General features: G+C 42.6%; 7 protein-coding genes across 8 annotated transcripts; 3 read left to right on the forward strand and 4 right to left on the reverse strand.

The window, feature by feature from the left end:
* Nucleotides 1-96: 96 nt before the first annotated feature.
* Nucleotides 97-13324, reverse strand: LOC145699097 (uncharacterized). 2 transcript variants are annotated; one of them, XM_081776345.1, is made up of 5 exons: nt 13084-13324; nt 1728-1804; nt 1019-1107; nt 453-687; nt 97-271 (listed from the first exon to the last, which is right to left on the reverse strand). In XM_081776345.1, exons 1-5 carry the CDS (start codon nt 13122-13124, stop codon nt 165-167), a joined length of 549 nt encoding a protein of 182 aa, XP_081632471.1. In that variant the 5' UTR covers nt 13125-13324; the 3' UTR covers nt 97-164. The 2 variants fall into 2 exon arrangements, with proteins under 2 accessions (XP_081632471.1, XP_081632472.1); XM_081776346.1 differs by having other exon boundaries at nt 102-271; nt 1019-1098.
* LOC145700547 (uncharacterized) lies at nt 3959-12607 on the reverse strand. Its single transcript, XM_081777836.1, has 3 exons — nt 12298-12607; nt 5922-6899; nt 3959-4552 (listed from the first exon to the last, which is right to left on the reverse strand). Exons 2-3 carry the CDS (start codon nt 6897-6899, stop codon nt 3959-3961), a joined length of 1572 nt encoding a protein of 523 aa, XP_081633962.1. The 5' UTR covers nt 12298-12607.
* A 2376-nt stretch (nt 13325-15700) lies between the features above and the next one.
* LOC145696090 (histone H4) lies at nt 15701-16067 on the reverse strand. The gene has a single exon (XM_081773076.1). It carries the CDS (start codon nt 16040-16042, stop codon nt 15731-15733), a length of 312 nt encoding a protein of 103 aa, XP_081629202.1. The 5' UTR covers nt 16043-16067; the 3' UTR covers nt 15701-15730.
* An 840-nt stretch (nt 16068-16907) lies between these two features.
* On the forward strand, nt 16908-17345 carry LOC145696197 (histone H3). The gene has a single exon (XM_081773196.1). The coding sequence runs from the start codon at nt 16920-16922 to the stop codon at nt 17328-17330; it is 411 nt and encodes a 136-aa protein (XP_081629322.1). The 5' UTR covers nt 16908-16919; the 3' UTR covers nt 17331-17345.
* A 900-nt stretch (nt 17346-18245) lies between these two features.
* Nucleotides 18246-18810, forward strand: LOC145696196 (uncharacterized). Its single transcript, XM_081773195.1, has 2 exons — nt 18246-18311; nt 18355-18810. Exons 1-2 carry the CDS (start codon nt 18283-18285, stop codon nt 18791-18793), a joined length of 468 nt encoding a protein of 155 aa, XP_081629321.1. The 5' UTR covers nt 18246-18282; the 3' UTR covers nt 18794-18810.
* A 53-nt stretch (nt 18811-18863) lies between these two features.
* On the reverse strand, nt 18864-19293 carry LOC145696198 (late histone H2A.3, gonadal). Its single transcript, XM_081773197.1, has one exon. It carries the CDS (start codon nt 19259-19261, stop codon nt 18890-18892), a length of 372 nt encoding a protein of 123 aa, XP_081629323.1. The 5' UTR covers nt 19262-19293; the 3' UTR covers nt 18864-18889.
* A 212-nt stretch (nt 19294-19505) lies between these two features.
* LOC145700795 (late histone H2B.2.1-like) lies at nt 19506-19898 on the forward strand. The gene has a single exon (XM_081778118.1). It carries the CDS (start codon nt 19520-19522, stop codon nt 19880-19882), a length of 363 nt encoding a protein of 120 aa, XP_081634244.1. The 5' UTR covers nt 19506-19519; the 3' UTR covers nt 19883-19898.
* Nucleotides 19899-21848: the final 1950 nt, after the last annotated feature.

The following is a 21848-nucleotide window of genomic DNA, read 5'->3' on the forward strand; positions in this document are numbered from 1 at the left end:
CCACCGATGATCAAGCCGATGTACGTCAGAGCTGTAAAAACTACGTAAATCACTGATGCTCCTCATATGATTTTTCAAGACTTACCGCTGACGATTTGCTCTGTCCTGTAGTTGAGTTTTAAAACATTTTTTCTATTTTTTTGCTTTGAAAAGTTAGTTTGAACTCATTTCCTGAGCTGCGCCGAAACTTGCGAGCAAGTCTTCATTTCTTTGTACTTGATCGAGCAATTGTCTTTTTGCACTTCAAAGTCGAGCCTGTACTTGCCATCAGCTACAGTATGTTTTAAAAAGGGGTGGTCTCTGGAAACGACGAAAACTTCGACAAATTTTGCGTGGGCGGCTATTCGGCTGCTGATTGGCCGGTTTGACAAATCCAGGTTTCTGATTTGTTGAAAATTTCCACGAAAAATTTGTCAAAATTTGTCGAAATTTCGTCATTTTTGAAAACTTACTTTGAATTTCCCTGTAGGTCGCCTCGAGCGAGCATTGCTTGTTGTTGCCACGGCACTTGGAGTCCATCGCGCGTTCAAATTCGTCCGAAACAAGCGCCAAGTCATTTGTTATTTCTGTCATGTTGTCGTTTGCGATGCCTTGACATTCCTCATCGGTGACGTCGAAGTTGATTTCGTAGTCCTTCTCCACTATCTCGTTATCGCCATCTTTGTCTTGACACATGTCTGATATCGACTGAAATAATTGATGAAATTTTCGTTGAAACTAATGTTGATAAAAAATTAATTTATCAATTTTTTGGGGTGGCGTCTGGAACCGACGAAAAAATTTTGACCATTTTTGCGTGGGCGGCTACTCGGCTGCTGATTGGCCGGTAGAATCCAGGCTTCTGATTGGTTGAAAAAATCCACGCAAAATTTGTCGAAATTTTTTTGTCGGTTCCAGACACCTCCCCATTTTTTTTTTGTTTTTCCAAAAGTTGTTTTTTTTTCCTCAAGTCTGCCAGAAAACAGATCGCTGCAATTGCCAGAGCAATAATAATTCATTTCGGCAAACAAACACTTACGGTGAAGAGCGTGGGTCCTCCGCGGAAGTTGCAGCAGTGTTTGTTCCTCGAAAGCGTCGAGCACATCACCCAGTATCTGTCTGATGGATCTTTAATAAAGGAGAAGGGTTAGATTAGTTTGTGTTAGCATCGATCTCAGAAAGTACAGTGGACTTCCAGCTGACTTTCTAAGCCAAGTTTTTGGCACTTCTGATGATAAGAGCGCTGATCAATCAATTGGATGGTACGATGTTGTCTGAACACGAAACTCCGCAAATAATTTAAAAGGGACAAATAGACTTGATGCATTTTTGAAAAGAGACTACTTTGTTTCTTGGTTTAACGAGTCAGAGTCTGACTGTCAGACCTTGAATTTTTGTAGAAGAAATTAATGTTCAATAAGGTCAAATTGAAATTTGTCATTTTAAATCAACCCGAAAAAACGGAACTACAGTCATTTAACTCTCATTCTGCGGCTTCAGCAAGTGGAAACGACATCCTTCCTTAGAATCAGCAATTATTAATTGACCCATTAATTTTATTTATCGAGTTCGTTGAACAACTTGAATATTGTTCAACTCAAGCCAAATATGCGTTAATAAATCAGTCATTTTGCCACAAAAACTCGTTCTCTTCGGTCAAAGGTCTTTTTTGGCACAAGTTTTTTGAAGGTTAAATTTTCACTGCTTCGGAAATTAGTTTGAAGAATGCGAGTTCTTTTAATACAAACCTTTGGAGTTTCTGATGAGATAGCTTCGGCATTTTGAGCAAATCGCTGGTTTACAAATCATTTCCCAATTATTTGCCCTAAAAATTTAAAAATAAATTCTTCATTTTTCATCTTCAATAATTTTTTTATTTCAGCCTCTTTATTTTGAATTTTAAAATTTTATATTTATATGTCAAAATTTTAAAATTTTAATTTGACCCTTTTACTATTATACCTTTAAACCCTATCTACTTATTCTCTAGAGCTGAAAGAGAGGGAGAGAGAACATCATTTTTCTTACTTTTTATCTCGTTGTGAAAATAAAATAAATAAATCTAATCGCTCACGGTGCTTATATGGAGATGGACCGAGCAGTGGAAATCCGTCTTTGTGGATCTGATAGCGTTTTAAGATAAATTAATCCCTTTCTGGAGGAATAACTGATGGTATACGGAATGAAAGAAGAGAGATGAATTAATTCATTTCCCGTATCTCTGACATTTATATGGGTTTATGCGCGGGCAAAAAGGGATATTTATCTAGGAGCTCAAATAAAAAGCACAAAAATGCGATCTTATACGATTAAATTTCACAGAAAACAAGCAGATGGAACTAAAATTTGGACAATATTTTTCAGTGATACCGTGGGTTATTTTGATTAAAAGGCACGGACGCGGACGAGAAATTTCAATATTCTTCCAAAAATTCTGGTCTTCAACGAGAGAACTCCGTCGTGAAATCTGTCACCCACGGTATAGATTTTTCTCGCTGAATCTTTTTGAAAAATTTTACATCTGAAAATTTCGTCCGCATTCTCCGAGTATATATCTTTGTATGAAAAATCAGATTATACTGACTTGAAATAATTCTATCCGATTTAAATGCTTCTAAATCGATTAATTCCGTGACCGTTGAAAATCTTTTTTTTTGACAGACGCGGCAAAAATTATCATTCTATCTCTAGGACTCACTGTTTTGTGCACTGAGTTTTTTGAGTTTTGAACTGAAAAAGATAACGATTTTTTCGGCTGTCACCTGGGAACCAGGTTCAAGGATCAGAAAATGTCTGACGCCAGGTGACAGAATACCATAATGAAAATGGCACTCCTGATCCGTCTCCCAGTACTTGACATATGAATTAGAAAAAGTCATATTTTCAAGTTCTCTCATGATCACCCCCCGATTTTTCAAAACTTTGGCAGTGGTCATTATCGCCTATGATTAGATTCCTCGTGTTCTGAGGATCATTTTGATATATGATAGTACCCCTTTACATAAGTGCATCCCCGTAATTTTGGCTCCCAAAGTTCGGGAAAATGCATGTAAATTGTACTTAGCGTGAAAATCGCAATTTTTTTCGATTTATCATTGCCATCGAAATAAGACATACAAGGGGTCTTTCGAAAGCTTAGAATGTGTAGATTACGAATATAATAACCGCACTAGAATTTTCGGCCAATTGTTGGCGCTAGAGAGCATTCTAACACCCAAATAACGCCAAAAATGGTTTCAAAAAGTTTTACAACTAGAATTTTTTTATTCACTTATCCCATCATGATGATTCTACCAAAAAATTAAGATAAGCGTATATACTTTTAGATAAACAAAAAAGATTTTGAATCCTTAAGCCCAAAAAAAAGTAGATACGATTTGAAAATGACCTAAAATGGCCATTTTTCAAAATGTTAATCACTGTAATGTTCCACTGGTAACTTTCTGCTGAGTCAGGCAAGATGCAGCCGCTAGCTCTTGCAAATATAGACTGGTTTATTGAGAATAGAAAACTGAGAGGGGCAATCGTGTACAGCTGACGAGAAGGGTGAGAGTCAGCGGGGAGCAACTAATTTGAGGCTAAGGGGGCTTTGATCAGGCTAAATATAGGCTCTATGATTGACAGTTTAGGAACTGTAGCTAAAGTAGAACACTTCACCCTTCCCCCACTTAGGGTTGGTACATTTTGATGTATAAATCACACGAGATGAAGGAGAAGCACACGTTTTGGTAACTAAAATGATAACAATAGTAAAGAAAACAGTAGATATGTTTTTGGAAATAGAAAAATGCACAGGGATAAAAAGTTTCATTTCTTTTTTTTGCAGGGAGAGCTGGACATCAGGGGCGGTTTTGACGGCGTCGATGATGTACAGTTGTTAGTAGAGAGCTGAAAGAGGGAAGGTCGAGTTGATTTGATGGATATCCAGGTTGTTGTCGGCACATGATTGTCGGGTTTTTTTTGGAAAGCGGATCAGGTGCTATTGAAGAGGTTGAAGTTGAATAGGCGCAAGGGTTAGTATGACGTTGAAGGCGGAATCAGCGGTGAGGAGTATGTAGGTGTTGCTAACGTCGAGGATGATGCGAAGAGGAAGATACAGGAAACAAACGGGCTTGTAGGTGTCAGACGGAGTCGGTGTTATTGGTTTGGAGGATGTTGGTTGATAAGTTGTCGGGGTCGGCGGTGTGGCCAGTGGGGTTGTGGTTGGTGATATAGGCGGTGTCAGTAGAGGTAGTACGGTTGTTGTTGTTGGTGTCGGCAGCGTCGGTGGAAGTGGTGTTGATGTTGGAGACGTCGAGGTCGTTGTCTTTGTTGGTGATATCGGCGGTTTCGGTGGAGATGGTATGGTTGTTGTAGTTTGTTCGAAGCCGAGGTCGGTATTGATGATGTCGGCGGTGTCGGTGGAGATGGTATGGTTGTTGTAGTTGGTGTCGAAGTCGAGGTCGGTATTGATGATGTCGGCGGTGTCGATGAAGGTGGTGCTGATGTCGGAGATGTCGATGTCGTTGTCTTTGTAGGTGATGTCAGTGGTGTCGGTGGAAGTGGTGATGGTGGTTGTGCGGCTGCTCACTGGCTACCTTGGGTCTAGAGGTGTTAAGGGTGTACCGGGTAGTTAGATCATAAACCTTGGAAGAATTCTAGCTTCTAACTCTACTGATGGAATTCCTGCGGTTACCTCGCTACTAGGCCTCAGATTCTCATCTGAACCAGGGTGAACTGGTCGGTCTATCGTTTTGATCGGGAATGATCGATAGACAATCAGACATTCGTAGAAAGTATTCCAAAAGTTTTAAGATGTTTTGTAGTTAGTCCCTTATCCTTCCCCCGGTTACCCTATTGAGAGGTGGTCTTGATCGGTCATTTGAGGTTTTTAGGTCAAAAGCAAGAGATACCCTTAAGATCGTGAACTCTTTGACATTTGATTATTGGAAATATTTGAATGTTGAGATTATTTACGGGAATGCTCGTAGATCGCCCTGAGTATAATTGAACTTGGGAAGCTAGTGATTATTTATCCTTGGTGCATTATGAATAGAACATTTATACCCGGCCAGTTCACAATGGCGTGTTCTATGGGTCGAATCGATAGTGAAAAATTGATTCAGAAAAGCCTCGGCGCTATGCACCTTACTCCCTCCCGCTGAAACATAAGCACACTAGAATAAGAAAAATAATCACCCTGCGAGAGGTCCATGACGGAGCTATTTCACTGCGGCTTGTTGTGAACTGAACTTTGAGCGGGGCGGCTAGCTACACTACAGGTTGATTCAGTCGAGTTATTTCCTTATTGAAAAATCTCATTCGGTTTCCAAAAGTCAAGAACACTAGAGCAATGAGTGTAAGTAAAGAGGCGCTAGAAACGATGAGGAAGAGAAGATTATTTTCCACATCCTCTTGGATGTCCTCTATGAAGGATGGTTCAAACACATCACTGCGGGTGACATTGAAGTTTCGATCATCAAATTCGAACTCAATCTCAGCCGCTGCTCTAGCGAGTGTCATATTTGAAGAGTAAATGCGATCAGTCTTAGTGATGGGTATCAAGAGGCCCTGGCAGTGGACTTCTTGGTCAAGCTCTGACGCTTCGAAGTAACGTAGACCCTGAAACAGATCACGTTTTCTTGCAAGGTCAGGTGACACTGAACGCACACGATGTTCCGCGGGCACAATACTGTACACTACGGCGCCACTTCTCGTGTATGCGTAGGTGCATGGGGCTTCGCTTGGCCAAGATCTAGTGGGGCAGGTAGCTACGTCGCTCAAGCATGAATTAGAGCTGAGAGCGGAATTTTTGCATACCATCAGTGTGTCCCGTGAGCTGTAGCATTCGAAACGGTTCAGCTGGAACAACCGACCCGATATCTCTGTCGCATACGGGGAAATCTGCGCCGCCGTTGTGACAAACTTGTCCTCAATTTTTCCACGATGCCAAAACTGGTTACTCTGTGAAGCTGACTCGGTTCAGCCATAATGACCGGAAACCTCATTTCAACATAGATTTTGATCGAGTTCTCATCGAGATACGAGCCGATTAGTCTTGGCCGCAATTCTCTTGGAAGGTCGAAGAGCAGGTCTTTGCAAAATGTCATGCATGACTGTTCTCGCATACTAGGACACGAAGCCGCCAGGCATCCGCTCCTCCAGAGCATAATGTAGTCAATGGTAGGAGGGATGTTACCTGTCGCGAGTTCGCTAACCTCACTGTCAATTTGCTCCAGATAGTTCTGAGTAGCCTGTGCTGCGATAGCACTTGTGCTGAGTTCGAACTTCTGGTTGGATTCAAGGCAGACCTGTTGTTCAAGAAGGTCGATCTTAGCGTAAGTCTCATTGATGCAAACGCTTACTGATGCCATTGAATCTTTTAACGCATTCTCAAGCGTATTCACGCGTTCCTTCGTATGGAGCGTAACTTTTTTCAAATTTTGAATTTGTATGTTATTAACGACCTTCATTGAAAAATTGAGAACGCTTGACAGAAGAGAAGCGCCCGCGACTAAATCACGTCCTTTTCGAACCACGTGACCAGATCTGAGAGCTGACTTGCGTCGTCGCTCGCGCACGTCCCTTTTGAGCAGATTAGCCTCAGCATTGATTGCCAAAATGCGCCTCTTGAAATCGGAGTCGATCGATTCTCGTAGCGCGGCTAATCGATCTGATGCGCGGCTATCTGAGCACTCCCGTCTAGCGCTTCTATCATTGGAGAAGTATTTCTCGCAATTCTCCTTAGAGCACTTAGGCAGTACAATATTCAGATAGGGTTGCGTTGGTTTGGGCCGCTCAATTTCAACGATATGAACCGCCCTTTGTCGTGACAGATACAAATCCCCAGATGCCTCAAGGACCACACCCCCTGGTAAGACCATGTCCCCGTAGCCGAGTGAAAGCAGTTGAAGTGAGAAGAGCAAGGATCCGTTCGTCATCTGAAAAAAGATTAGTTAGTGGTTGTGCTCAGACAAAATTTGATATTTTTGGTCAAATTATTCTTTCGGGTCTTCCGGTGCTAATCTAAGATGACGGATATTACGGACAAGCCTGTTTCCCGTTCCCAATTCTTCAAGTTCGTAGCTTCCGAATCGAAGGTATCGGACTACTCTGGCTAGGCCGGCATATTGAACGTATGCCTTGCGGGACGTATTTGGTTTCTGAGGGGACCAGAAGGCCACCTTCCGACCCACCGGTATCGAACCTTCCTGGGGGGCTTCTGGGAGATCTTTTCCCGGTAATCGAGCTAAGAACTTGCTCTGAAGTTCTCCCGCAATTCTGTGAAGCCAGCCCGAGCAATATGCGGCCCAATCCTCTGGGTCACCCGTTCCCTTCGGATCATCTGGGAGGCAGAATGTTGGGTAGGGCATAGGTCGCCCACTGATACATTCAGAAGGGGTAAGATTCCCAAGTGTACTACAGGGCGTGTTATTGAGGTGATATACCACAAATGCAATTTCTTTGCTCCATGTGGCAGGGTCAAGGCTCAGAATTTTGCTCTTGATCCCAATGGAACGAAATTTCCGCTCTGTGAGATTCCCTTGCGGCGAATAGGGGCTTATTCGGCTTATCTTGATATTGAATTTCTCAAGAAGCTCTGTCACGTGTTGATTGGCGAATTCAAGCCCATTATCGAAAGTAAATCGACCACCCATGGCATTGTTAGAAAGGATTAATTCCAAAATACCTTGAGCAACCTCCGAGGCCGATTTTGTTCTGAGGGGCTTGCAGACCACGAATCGAGTCATCTGGTCAACTCCCGCCAGAAGGTACCGACAACCATCCTGGTCTACGCTTCCGAAATCACAGAGGTCTAGATAGACCCGCTCCCAAGGTTGGGACGCGATTTCAGGCTTTGGAATATCGATGTTCCGGAGTGCTGGACGTGGTTTTATCTGCAGACATTTGAGGCATGAATTGCAGATTTCTCGCGCGACCGCCTGCGGATTACGCATGATAAACTTCCGGCGCAGTATCTCCGAGAGACAGCCTGTGCCCGGATGGGCTTTGCAGACGTGGAGGAAACTGGCGACTTGGAGTGCGAGCTCGTAAGGGAGGAAAATAATGTCTTTATTCTCCTTTTCGACATAGATTTCCCGCTCGTCAAGTGTCACTAGATCCTTCTGAAGGAGTTTCTGCAGAAAAGCGTCGCTTTTCTGAATCCGATTGAGCTGAGCTGCAGTGAAACCGGTATCTCCGATGGTAAGAATCGGCGCGTCACTGTTGTTTTTCCGGATTCTGCGAGCCCGGCGCGTTTCAATCTGAAGACACGAGTAGATGGAATCGAATCCCGGTTCAAGTCTGATAACATTTGAAACCCCTCTGTCTATGTCATCGGGTTCCGCGAAGTCATCGAACTCGCTGATGGGGACGGCTCTGCTGAGAGCATCGATTCCGACCATCATTGGGTCCGTTCCCTTCACATGCTCTATCGACGAGACATTAAAACGCGTTAATCGTTGTATTAAATTAACGACGCGTACTGGAAGCGATTTCCGCATTCGTTTCTCCTCAAGGACCTTCTGCAACGAGAAATGGTCGCTGACCACTGTGACTGGTTGAAGATAAACCTGATCTTCAAAGTACTCGAGAGCACAAACGACCGCTGCCAGCTCGATATATCTGGAAGCTAGCTTCGCTTCCGCGCTAACGAGTGCCCGTGAGAAGTATCCGAGCGGTTGTAAGTGCCCAGATGGTAACTTTTGATGCAGTGCTCCGGCAATGGCTTTTGTGGATCCATCGGTCACAAGAACCAAAGGCAGTTCTGGGTCTCGATGTGCGAGCTCTGTTGCCGCCGCCAAGTTGAGCTTGAATTTTTCAAAGCTCTCTTGATGCACTGGAGTCCATGTAAAAGGCTCTTTCGAAGGAGCGCACAGCTTGTGTAGGGGCTCTAGAATCGCGGATGCGTCCTTTATAAAGTGGCGATAGAAAACTCCTAGACCGATAAAGGAACGCGTTTGTTTTCTCGATTTCGGCCGCGGAAAGTCAAGTATTGCCTGAACTTTTGACCGAATCGGCGCGACACCCTTCGATGTGACTGTAAAGCCCAGATAATCAAAGGAACTAGAACATATGAAGGTCTTTTCAACCTTTAAAGTCACACCACATTCCTTCAGCTTTTTGAGAACCCGCTCAAGTGCTTTCAGATGATCTTCGAACGATTGCGAGAGAATAAGCAAATCGTCCATTAAGATCATGACTTCAGGGTCGTCCTGGAAAATGCGGGACACAGCCCTGGCAAAGCAACTTGGACTGTTCCTTAGTCCAAATAGCATGCGCTGTGCTTGATATTGCTTGTCCCCGTAGCTGAATGCGCACTTGTGAGTATCCTCGGAGAACAACCTAATCTGGTTAAAGGCTGAGCAAATATCTGAAGAGGACACCCACAGATTTCCTTTTGCCTTCGCAAATGTCTCTGAGACTCGAGTCATCAGCGATTTTAGGCACGGAATGGGCCAGCGGTCAGGGATAGTCTCCAAGTTAAGGGCCCTCGCATCCAAAATTGGACGCGCAGACCCATCACGCTTTGCGATAAAAAAAAGCGGCAAATTATACCGGCTCGCGCATTCTTTAATGATCTTGTTGTCGAGCCATCTCTTGATAACTTGGTCTCCTTTTTCCCTGATCGCCTGTCTCGGAGCTCGCGGCTTCTCGTAGATCTCGGCATTTTCGTCTTTCAAATGAATACGAAAAGCCGTGTTACGCAAAAGCCCTATGTCGTCGGGACAAGTACTGAAAGCGGTCCTCTCTTTACTGAGTACTCCGAGTACTTGTGATTTCTGAGCAGCCGTTAGTTTTTCGCCAAGTTTGACGTTTTTATACGCATCGCTCTTGGATGGTGTATAACGGAGCTCCCGAGAAAGCAGGTGCTCTTTAAACTCCGAGTCCTGGTCGTCACTACTGTACAAATGGATGAGCTCATTGCAGCGCAAGTTTCCGCCTGGATCCTTTTCCATGTGAAATCCCCTGGCGATTGGAATGCCCTTGGGAATCTCGATTTTCGATCCAGTGGTGTTCTGAACTAGCACCATGAGCGTTGGATCTGGGTTGTACGTAGCTTCGACGACTGTCAGGTTATTTTCAAAAAGAAATCCCTTATCATCAGGACCGACAACAACACATCCCTCTTCCTCCCTGATTGGACACTCGACGGGCACGGGAGTGATTCCGAACGCCTCGATTGTTATATTGTTCACTGAATTAAGGCGTATGTCTGTGCCATAATGAACCAGCTCGGTAGTGTCTTGATCGAGAGTGATCAGGTTGTTCGCCTTATCGATAACGACTCGGTCATAATCGGATAAGCCGATGATCATGTCATACGACATTTGGGGGTAGATGTAGAATGTTATTTGCCTAACTCGACCTCCGATCGATACTGGGAGCGTTATTTGCGATTTGATTTGGCATTTGGAACTATTTGCGACCCGAATTTGAGCGTTGGTTTTGACCGGTGGATGAGTTGAAGTAAATTTATCTGCAACTCGGGGATGAATTAACTGACAGTTACAGCCACTATCGGCAAGTGCAGAAAATTCTTGGCCATTGATGGAAACGCGAAAATGGGGCAGAAAAGTTGGGGAGCTGACAGTGTGAACCTCGGGCACTTCCGGGCCTAGTCAATGGTTATTTCTGGCCGAGTACGGACAAGCAGCGGGGAAGTGTCTCGGAGGGTAACCCTCCGAGTTGAGTGGGCAGTGGTGGCATCGAGGCTTCTGACTACCCCGAGGCTTCTGGGGCTTGTCATCAGAGCGAGAACTGGGTGGTGCACTCGACTCCGCTGCATTGACCGATTTTGTATTGAGAGCCTTGAGCTGCGCTAGAATAGCAGTGAGAGCACTCGCGTTTTCTTCGTTGCTCTTGTCGAGTTTTTTCTCAAGGCGGTCCATTCTAAGCTCAGCCTCTCTAAATCGATCATTTCCGCCGCGCATCTGTTCCAGTGCTGGACACGCACTCATATAGTGCCCAGTTCGGCGACAGAAGTGGCACTTAAGGGGACCCCTGGCAGCGGCAGCATTTACATCATAACCTTCGAAGTCATCGAAGTCGTCAACGACTTCGTCGATCGAGTTGACCGACGCACCCGGGGAGCCAAACGCGCTTGTGAGCGTTTCAAGCAGGTCCGTGATCTCGTACAAGTCACAAGTCTGGTTCGTAGATGACCAAGCTGTTATAAACGACATGTACATTTGTCTGGGTAGGATCTTTTTCAGATTGTTCTTCAAGGTCGCTCGCTTGAACTCAGGCGGCAGATAGGTAAAGCCACTCTGTGGATTTTCAAGGAGCACTTGAAGTCTGTAAAAGGCGGCCATGGTAGATTCATTGGGCCCGCGCTCAAGATTTGCGAGCTGGGATGCCACTCGATCCTGGTTAAGCCCGAGACGCTTTCGCACACTTCGCTCTGCGTCAGTAAATGAGCAAAGATTCGAGATACCGGCCTGCTTGCCTAGTTCAGCGGAGAGTTTTAATCGCAGAACAAATAATTTGTCAGCGGAGCTCCAACCATAAACATCGGCTGCTTTCGCAATTTCCGCAAGCAGAGTTTCGACTTCAGTAACTGATCGCTTTGTCACTGCTCGAATGTCTCTTGATTCTTTAGCAAGTGTGTTAACTCGCGATTTTCCGTGGTCGGCTTGCGCAAAATTATTGAAAGAGTCCCTTCTAAGGTCGGCTCTGGTGGTGCTACGTGGTAGTTTCCGCGCCTGGTCTTGTGGAAAATCACTAGGATAGGAGTTCGGTGACAATCGAGACTTTTTTTGTTTTAATTCGTCATCGATGTACTCGTCGGAAAGAGCGTCACGGTCATCCTGGTCCTCAACGTGATCTCCTGTTTCAGATGGGATCGCCCCTTGCATGTTCACAAGATAGGTTGAGTCGTCTACTGTTCTACGACAACCGTTTTCTTGCGCAAAATCATGAAGCCGTTGGAAAATTTCATCATCGGTTCCCTCGGGGTCAAGTCCCTTTTTACGTAAAACAGCGCGAATCTCGCTTCGGCTCAAGTTGGTAAGCTTCTTCAAAGTCATTTTCAAAATATGAAGAAGAAAAAATTACCCGTTACTTTACTAGCCGATTCGTGAAATTTGGCGTCGATGAAACTTTGGATTTCGATTTTTCAAAATTCAGAAAATATCAACTTTCTAAAATCTGATTGAAAAAAAAAACCGCCAAAAATTTTGACCTTCCTCAAAAATTTGACCAAAAATTAATTTTTCCGAGTGATAACTTTTGAAATTTTACTTTGGAAAAAGTTTGACTGTTTCTCCCAAAATTGAAATTTTTAATATTCAAAAATATCACTCAAAAAAAATAAGACCTTTCAAAAACCTCTCGTACCTTTTCGCCCGTTGTAGCGCGCAGTCAGCGTCGTCGGAGAAGTTGGCGTGGTTGATGGAGTTGTTGTGGGTGCTGCAGTTGGTGGCGCCGCGGAGAGCAGTTGGCCGGTTCTGGAGCTGGAGTGAAGTTTGGAAGTTCGCAGTTGGAGTCCAAAGATCGTAATCGGAATTCGTATCGTGACGTCTTCTTCTGTAAATCTCTAGGTTGACTGGAAACTCTTCGTTTGCGTATTCGAAAAAAAATATCCTTTTCAGTCACCAGTGTAATGTTCCACTGGTAACTTTCTGCTGAGTCAGGCAAGATGCAGCCGCTAGCTCTTGCAAATATAGACTGGTTTATTTGACGGCCTGTAATGCATAAGCGAATGTTTTGCTGGCAAGCTGATTCTACCAGAATTTGCTCATTTTGAAGCGGGCTTTCTAATGCGCCCAAAACCAGCTTCCTACGTAAGCTAAAAAAAAAAGTAGATAGAGGCCAAAGTTGGCGAAATCGGGGGATCCCACCATCAGCTTTTTTTAAAGAACCAAATTACGGAATGTCATATTTTTGCTTCCAGAATCGGATTCTACAGGTCAAAAGACAATCTTGAGGCCTCATTTTTAGGGGTCTCTCTCGACTCTTACACCCTTGAAATATTATTATTTTAATTAATAAAAGAATTAAACTGTTTTTCTAATTCCTCTTGGAGCGATTACTCTGTCAGATAGCGGCAGTTATCTGCTTCTTTGTGACGTTTATTTTTTATCTCTGTTAATTATAATTTTCCCAGGTGCTTCAATTACTTACATTGTAAAAGAAAAAAGTGTTGTCAAAATCGTTATTTTCATCTCTTTCTCGTTTTCTTCTCTTCTCTGCAGAAAACAATTCCCCCTTTCTCGTCTTTTTTGTTCAGCAGAATCGGATTTCGGACGATTATTTGGCAGATGATAGGCAGTCAGAATCTCTTAATTGATGTGAAAAGACCGCACACTTACTACGGTATAAAAATGCAAGCTCGAAACGACCGGCTGAGGGCGCAATTGGAACAACTTCAACTTGCATCAATAACTGATCAGGACGCGTTTAGATGAAAAAAAATCCGTTTTGGGAAACTTTGAAAATCATGGGAAGATGATTTTCGTCACTTGGCATTTTGTACATTTTGTAAATAAAACTTTGAACTCGAAAAAATTTTGATGAAAAATTTAAATCTGAAATTTGTCGATGAAATTACGAGTGAAATTTGCCTCTAAAGAGCAATCACCTTTTTATCATATTTCAACAGAAAAGACTTTTTGAATGAATTCACGAAATGAACATGAGAAATATAAATACAGTCCGTCAGAGACCGGAGCGAATCCAAGTGTGGAGACAGATTTACCGAAAAAGAATGAAGATTGTTGGTTTCAACGCATTTTTCATCTTTTCATTCGGAACATCTGTCGAAAATCAACTTGCTGTGAGCGTTAATTATTTATCTCCGGGATAATTTATCCTGGATAAAAATACCCTCCAAGTGTTCTATACACTCATTTTTCTTGCAACAAATAAACCTTTAAGGTTTATTATAATATAATAGTGAGTAGCAATTTGCTATCTGAACCCGAATAGCTGTTCCTCAAAAGTGGGTCTCTTGAAAACACTAGAATTTAGAGTAAATTTGGCAAGAGTCAATTTGGCTCGACATTTACTCACCCAAAGATTGAAGAGTCTCTTGTTTCGAGCAAAAATGGATTCCAAAGTCAGAATTTATACTCGACAGAAGAAGACTTGTTTATACAATTAATTCCTTGAAAATGATATTTATTCAGATCGTCAAATAAGTGTGGCAAAGACGTAGATTGATCATCCTTTCGTCATAAATCAGGCATCACAAGTCAAGATCAGCGTTTGGAAGGCTGCGAGGGTCAGATTCTTCTCTCCATGATCAGCTGAGATCAGCCAAGTGAGCCGGGAGAGAGAAAAGTAATTGCAAGGGGGCCATCATCGTTTCTTAGAAAGGCTGAGTAATCATAAATATCGAAGAAATGAGAAAGACATGTGTTCAAAAATGCCCACAATCGCCTGAACCTAACTTTGAGAAACAACTGAATTTTGTACCGTCACTGCTATTAAAATTTATTCTGGCCACTCTAGAACGAAACATAATTAACCAAAGCCTACTGAGATGTGGAAGTTCGAACGAGAAATAATTGATTACCCGTTGAGTCGGATTAAATACAGTATATTCTGAGTACTGAATATTAAGTTGAGTGAGATTGGAGTGAGTTATGTAAGTTCAAACAGAGTTAATCCTGTTGTAAATCAACCTTTTTCCTGTCAGTGGAAAAGCGATTCAATCAGCGCGGCGATAGACTTGGAAACGCTTGAAATTTGACGTAGAAACGTGGCTGGAACGTTCAGGGGAAGATTCGACGTACGAATGATTTATTTTCTCACGTTCTTGAATCTTACACTTTTGTTCAGTAGTAGATATTCAAATCAGGAGCGAATGAATAGTTGAAAAAGCTGCAAAAAATACGTTTTACAAGTTGTTCTTTTGTAAGACTCATTAACAGCATGTTTTGGAATCGTATGACTGCACATGTGTTAATATTCTAAACTTGTACGATGAACCATGTAACCAGCTCGTCTGCGAAACTAGTGCAGCATTACTTATGCTCTAAAGATCGTCTGGCAGAAATTATCTTTGTTCAACATCAATAAAATCGTGGATCTTTGATTTAACCCCACATTGGATCAAACTCCATGTTTAATTCCGATAATGGAACCTCTATTCTCTCTGTACGAGTCCATTCCAAAAATACCACTTGATTCAGAGTAAAAGATCGAGAGAACACAAAGTTTCGTGTGTTCCTTGTTTCAAGCGCTTTCCTGGGCAATGAAAACACTCACATCAGCCCAGAGGAATGTCACGGCACAGGCGATCGCGGCGTTTGAGACGAGATTGATTGAAATCAACGAGGATCCAAAAATGATGTGCGATAGGAAAATGCTCATGTATTCTTCTATGTAGTCGGCTATCTCGATTGATGACATTTTTAACGCGACAATTACTCTAAAAATCATTTTCTTCGTCCTTTTCTTAATTTTTATTACTTACATATGATAAAACAAAGCAGAAAAAACCGCCATGAGTCATGGCCCATGACCAAAAACACACTCCATTTTCTCCATTTCCCATTTCTGACCGACCCAAGAACAAACATAATCAAGGCAAAAAGCTCAAGAAACAAATGCGCCCACGAAAAAGCCAACGATTTACTTTCTATCCACGGTGCCATTTTTATTCTCTCTATTTTAGATGAGAAAATCTCCGTGGAATTTTCATTTTGAAATTTTGAGACTGATATTTACTGAGTCGAGTAAATAATTGGAAGTTCAAATGGTTACGTAACGCATAATTCAAATTTGTGGCCCTAAAAAGGGCCAGTTTTGGGTTGTTTTTTTCTTCTTATCCACCGAAGCCATAGAGAGTTCGTCCCTGTCGCTTGAGCGCGTAAACGACGTCAAGGGCAGTGACAGTCTTTCGCTTGGCGTGCTCGGTGTAGGTGACGGCGTCGCGGATGACGTTTTCAAGGAAGACCTTGAGAACACCTCGGGTTTCTTCGTAAATCAGTCCGGAGATTCGCTTAACACCGCCTCGTCGAGCAAGTCGTCGAATAGCTGGCTTGGTGATGCCCTGGATGTTGTCTCGAAGGACCTTTCGGTGACGCTTGGCGCCTCCCTTTCCGAGTCCTTTTCCTCCTTTGCCTCGTCCTGACATCTTTTTTACTTTTTGTGAAAATTGAATTTGATGAGGTCTGGTCGCGACAGGCGGGTTTAATTTGCTCGGGCCACTCGTGCGGGAGACAACCCAAAGCCGCGCGCTGGCAACGGTTCAACGCGCGCAGCAACGGATTATCGATTTGACGCCCTGGAAAAGCCACGCCCGGGAAATTTCGCTTTACTTCTTCAAATAATCAAGGATCGATTTACCTTTCTTACGAAAAACATATCTTTACTTCATTGAAATTTTTAAATAGAACTTAAATTTGAAAAAAAATGAATCATATTATTGTTATATCATATAACTTATATATGATATAAGTTATATGATATAACTTAGATGGACATTTATCGGCTTAAAAAACACTGTTTTTAAAAAAAGAATCGACTTCTCACTTATTTTTTGCATTGTTTCTTTGGTGAAATAAGTAAACACTTAAAAATTTTGCAATCATTATATTCTGTCCGCAATAAAGTAGATATAAAACGTTTTTTTGTTCATATTTTATTCAATAATTCATAGCATAAATATTTGATTGTAAATACGATTTTAAAACTTTACATCATTGAAATCCATCATAAACAGTCACTCACGGCTTCATTTTAAAAATACGATTTTCGAAGGTATAAATTTCTTTTGATCAAAGATCTTTTCGCCCTGATAAGATAGTTTCGCCCCTAGGTCAATCCATCCCGCCTAAAATCGACGAACATCCCATTTTCCAGCTGAGAAACAAGGCCAGCGCGCGGCGGGGTTGTCTCCCGCACTGTCGGCAACTGATTTTCGCGCCAAGCGCGGCGGGTATAAAACGCGGCGCCGAGCGCTACTCCTTATTCATTTTCAAAAAGCAAAAACTTGAAAAAAGAACAGCAAAATGGCTCGAACCAAGCAAACCGCCCGAAAGTCGACCGGAGGAAAGGCTCCCCGAAAGCAGCTTGCCACCAAAGCCGCTCGCAAATCGGCCCCAGCCACCGGAGGAGTGAAGAAGCCCCACCGATACCGACCTGGAACCGTTGCTCTCCGAGAGATCCGACGATACCAGAAATCGACCGAGCTTCTCATCCGAAAGCTTCCCTTCCAGCGACTCGTCCGAGAAATCGCCCAGGACTTCAAAACCGACCTCCGCTTCCAGTCTTCCGCCGTCATGGCTCTCCAGGAAGCCTCCGAGGCTTACCTCGTCGGTCTCTTTGAAGACACCAACCTTTGCGCCATCCACGCCAAGCGTGTCACCATCATGCCAAAGGACATCCAGCTGGCCCGTCGAATCAGAGGAGAACGAGCTTAAACGCGACTTCAAACTCGATCAAAAAATGGCCCTTTTCAGGGCCACAAATCCTTAAAACTAGCTCTGACTTCCTTTTAGCAGTTTTTGATGTATTCGACTTTCTCTAGAATTTTGTTTTTGGTGGAATTGATTTTCAAAGCGAAAATTAGTTTTAACCCTTCAAGAAAAATGCTAACCGAAATTATCTTTTCCGACGGCTCGTCTGGTACTTATGAAAATTCCTTCTTAGAGGAGAATTATCCCTTTTTCAAAACTTTATTCGAATTTGACGAGGCAGAGTCAAGGTTTGATTCGTAAAAAAACAAAAACAAACGTGAGTTTTCAGTGAAACTGAAAGTTTTTTCGACGATTTGGAGCCCTGCACAAAAGTTGCTTTGCCGATGAAAATGGTCACATTTGAAATTCTGGACTTTTCGGAATGGGAAGTTGAGCCTTTTCTTGATTTTGTCGGCATGGTAAGACAGTCAAACTCGCTGGAGCTGCTGAGGAATGAGATTTTCTACCTTCAGGCGAGGATTCAAAGGGATTGGAAATCAGCTTTTCTTTGATTTCTTGTTCATTTTTAATCAATAAGAATCCAAACTTATGGTTGAAGATGTGATCAAAGACGTTTTCAGCGACTCAGACTTGATAAAAGAATGGTTGTTCGAGGAAACAGTCAAAGTAGCCAACACGATCGAAGATGTGCTCCGTCAAATGACCCTTTTACACATGAACAAACATCTGGTCAAAATCGGATATGGATCTGTTCCGGATGATTTGAGGCGCTTCGTTCCAACCAAACTGCCAGTTGTTGACCCGAAATTTCGATATGTTAAGTTTACTCCAAGAAAGGCTTCCCTAATTTTTCGCAGGAGTAGGTTAGGGTTAGGAATCCTAACTTAGGATTGGTAGGGGTGAGCCCAACAAAAGTGATGAGTGTCAAGTGTATACTTTCTTCAAGAATAAGAAAATGGTGAACTGCGGTATCGAAATTCTAATGTAAGAAATCCTCCCTAAAAATGAAATAACTTGAAAAATTCAGGATTTTTGAACGAGAAATTTTCGATTTGCCAATGAACTGCTACAGGTCGCGATCAAAGGAATTCTCATTCAAATTAATGGATCTTCTACCCGATTATTACAAAAACTACGATATTCTCTTCAATCAACGGCGAACGCTGCGCGAACTTTACTCTCGCTACCCTGCGAAAATCGAGGAAGTAGATACCAGCAGTTACAGTGGGAACTCTCTTGCTTTTCTTGAAAACACGGAGGCGAAACAGCTTTGGAAAGTGAAGATCAGGTTTTGGAAGAAACGAGCTTTTGTGAGAAATGGAATCAAGGCAAGTCAAAAAGTTTGGGAAGAAGATAAGCTGGTTTTTCTGCTGTACGAAGACGACGAATCGATTAAATACATTCCCTCCGGCGAATTTTTAAAGAAAGATAAATTCGTTCCTGCACCTTTCTATGGAGGTTATTAATAAATTTTTGCATTTTCTGAAAATGGGGTTTTTGTTGATATCGATTTGTGGCCCTAAAAAGGGCCGTTTTTTGAAATTCCACATGGTGAAATTTTTTTATTTGTCGCCAGTCTTCTTGGGGAGGAGGATGGCTTGGATGTTGGGGAGAACACCACCCTGGGCGATGGTGACGCCGCCGAGGAGTTTGTTCAACTCTTCGTCGTTTCTGATGGCGAGCTGGAGATGTCGAGGGATGATTCTGGTCTTCTTGTTGTCTCGAGCGGCGTTTCCAGCCAATTCGAGGACTTCAGCGCTGAGGTATTCGAGGACGGCGGCGAGGTAGACTGGGGCACCGGCTCCGACTCGTTCAGCGTAGTTGCCTTTTCGGAGCATTCGGTGGACTCGACCGACGGGGAACTGGAGACCAGCTCGGACCGATCGGGACTTTGCCTTCGCTTTTGCTTTAGCGCCTTTGCCTTTTCCGGACATTTTTCACTTTTTTTTTTGTTTCAACGAAAAATTGAATGTCGACTTGGGCTTCGGGGCGGTATTTAAAACCCTCGCTGCGAAACGAGCTGAGAAAGAGGGCGGTAATGAGTAGGAAACACCTAGGCGGGCGCGAAAAATCGTTGGTGCTCCTTACCGCCATCTTTCTCAGCTTGTTTCTCGGCGCGCCAAATATAAACGGGCACGCGGCGCAGATTTTCACTCAAACTCGTTTTGACTCAAAAACTCACTTTTTGAAAAATGGCAGCTACCAAAGGTTCCAAGAAGGCGATCGTCAAGAAAGCTCCCCCAGCCGGAGACAAGAAGAAGCGAAAGGCCAAGCGAAAGGAGTCTTACTCCATCTACATCTACAAGGTCCTCAAGCAGGTCCACCCCGACACCGGTATCTCCTCCAAGGCCATGTCCATCATGAACTCCTTCGTCTCCGACATCTTCGAGCGAATCGCCAACGAAGCCTCCCGACTTGCCAAATACAACAAAAAATCCACCATCTCCTCCCGAGAAGTCCAGACCGCCGTCCGACTCCTCCTCCCCGGTGAATTGGCCAAGCACGCCGTCTCTGAAGGCACCAAGGCCGTCACCAAATACACCAGCTCCAAGTAAACTTTTTTACTTGGCTGGCTACAAAACGGCCCTTTTTAGGGCCACAAATCTTGCTTTCTGGTCTCGCCTTCTGGGTAAAATAGAACGGAAAAGATCATTCAAAAAAGTTTATCTTAGTTTTTCATTTCCCCGGATTTAAATGGCTAATTAGCGCCCTTATGATCTTTCCATCAATTATTCAAGGTTTACCCACTCAAGGACGCTATAAAAAGAAGTGAAATGAGTGAATATACCAAGAAAATAAAAAAGTGAAGTCAAAATGCAGCTTTTTCTCACAACATTTTCTCTTTTCACCCTTATTTCTTGCCAGTTATTTCCGGCACACTTCCGACCAAAAAGACTTGAAGAACGAAATCATCTGAAAGGCAACTTTCATAGGACTGCGAGAGGAGAAGCCCCTGCTGGTAATTGAACTGATCGTTTGTTATGGTTATTTTTCACAAATTATTTTTCAGCAAATGATGCGATTTTGGATCATCTTTTTGACGAATACTTCGGCTAAAGAAAACAAAGTTCAGGAACAAAATGATGCTGAAAAAATTTCAGAAACAATAATAACTTGCTTTTGCTGATTAAAAAAAATTATAAATAAAAATTAATTGAAAATGCCTTTCGGTAAATTCGGAAATTCAAAATTTCTCATTCTGAAATCAACGAGGAGTCATTCTTATACATTGAGTCCATTGGCTTGTGTGGAAAATTTCCACCAATAAGAAGTTTGGATTCGGCTAGCCGGCAAATGAGCAGCCGAGAAGCCACCCACGTAAAATTTGTCAATTTTTTTTTAATTCATGACATCAACTTTTCAGTTGAACTCATTTTTTAACGATTATTGCCAAGTTTCAGCGCATCTGTAAATGAACTGATAATCAAAATAAACCTTGAACTTAATCCGCGCGCTTTTTTGGCTGCATTTTCAACTATATTTCGTTTCTTCAAATGACGTTTTGCTAAACCAACATAGTGATAGCGTTTCAACTTTGAGGCAGAAAAGTGGAGCAAGCAAACGACCGGAGAGGGGGAGATGAAAGTTGAGAAAATTCAAAAAAACTCTTGAGATTCGCCGTGGCAGGGCGAGTTGGACATCAAGTAGGCCACGTTCATGGATACTCTCTTTTCTTTGCAGGGAAAAAGGAACAGTTCTTATTTTTGATATTTTTGATATTTTTGAATAGTTTGAATCAAGCTTGATTAACAGGATATCCTCCTGGACCTTGCATATACTTTGCTCGTTGTTGAAGATCTAAAATATTTGATAAATATTTTATCAATAAAACAAAATATAAAACACACTCGTTTGGGCAACATCAGGAGTAACTGCGGACTTATTTCCCAGTTTACGGGCTTGTCGAATCGCAAAACAAGACCCAAAGCAACCACAAAAGCAAAATCCAAGAATGCATAATAGTACTAAACCACCAAAGACACTTCCGATGATGAGGGGTACATTTACTTCTTCCTCCATCTCTCTTCTTTTATTCTCAAAATATTCGAAGGAAAGAGTCATTTTTCTCGATTATTTTATGATTTTGCCAGGAAGAGCATTGAGCTGAAAACTTAAAACAACATGTTTTCTTTAGAAAGATTTCCATTGAATGTTTTCGGTCAGAAATACGTCAGTAGTACAGAGGAACAAATTCTAGATTCTTTTCAGTGATTTTATTTCTTTCTTCATAACAGCTCAGCTCTTGTATGAAAAACTTCTTGCGAAAATTTCCAAATATCTTTTTGTTGCCGAGCCCGACGAGATTCAAAGCAGCATCCCGAAATACCATAAAACAAGGCTCCAAGAATGCACAATATTATCGAGATTCTTATGACACCAATTGCTATCAAAGTTACTTTCTCAGTGTCACGGATTTCACTTTGCGTGTTTTCGAAACCAGACTTGATTTCTTCGGAGGAAAAGCCCATTATTCTCGTTTTCAAAAATTTATAATAAAAAATCTTTTATAAGGAATATTTC

The sequence above is a fragment of the Oikopleura dioica genome, chromosome 2, assembly GCF_907165135.1.
Source record: "Oikopleura dioica chromosome 2, OKI2018_I68_1.0, whole genome shotgun sequence".
NCBI lineage: Eukaryota > Metazoa > Chordata > Appendicularia > Copelata > Oikopleuridae > Oikopleura > Oikopleura dioica.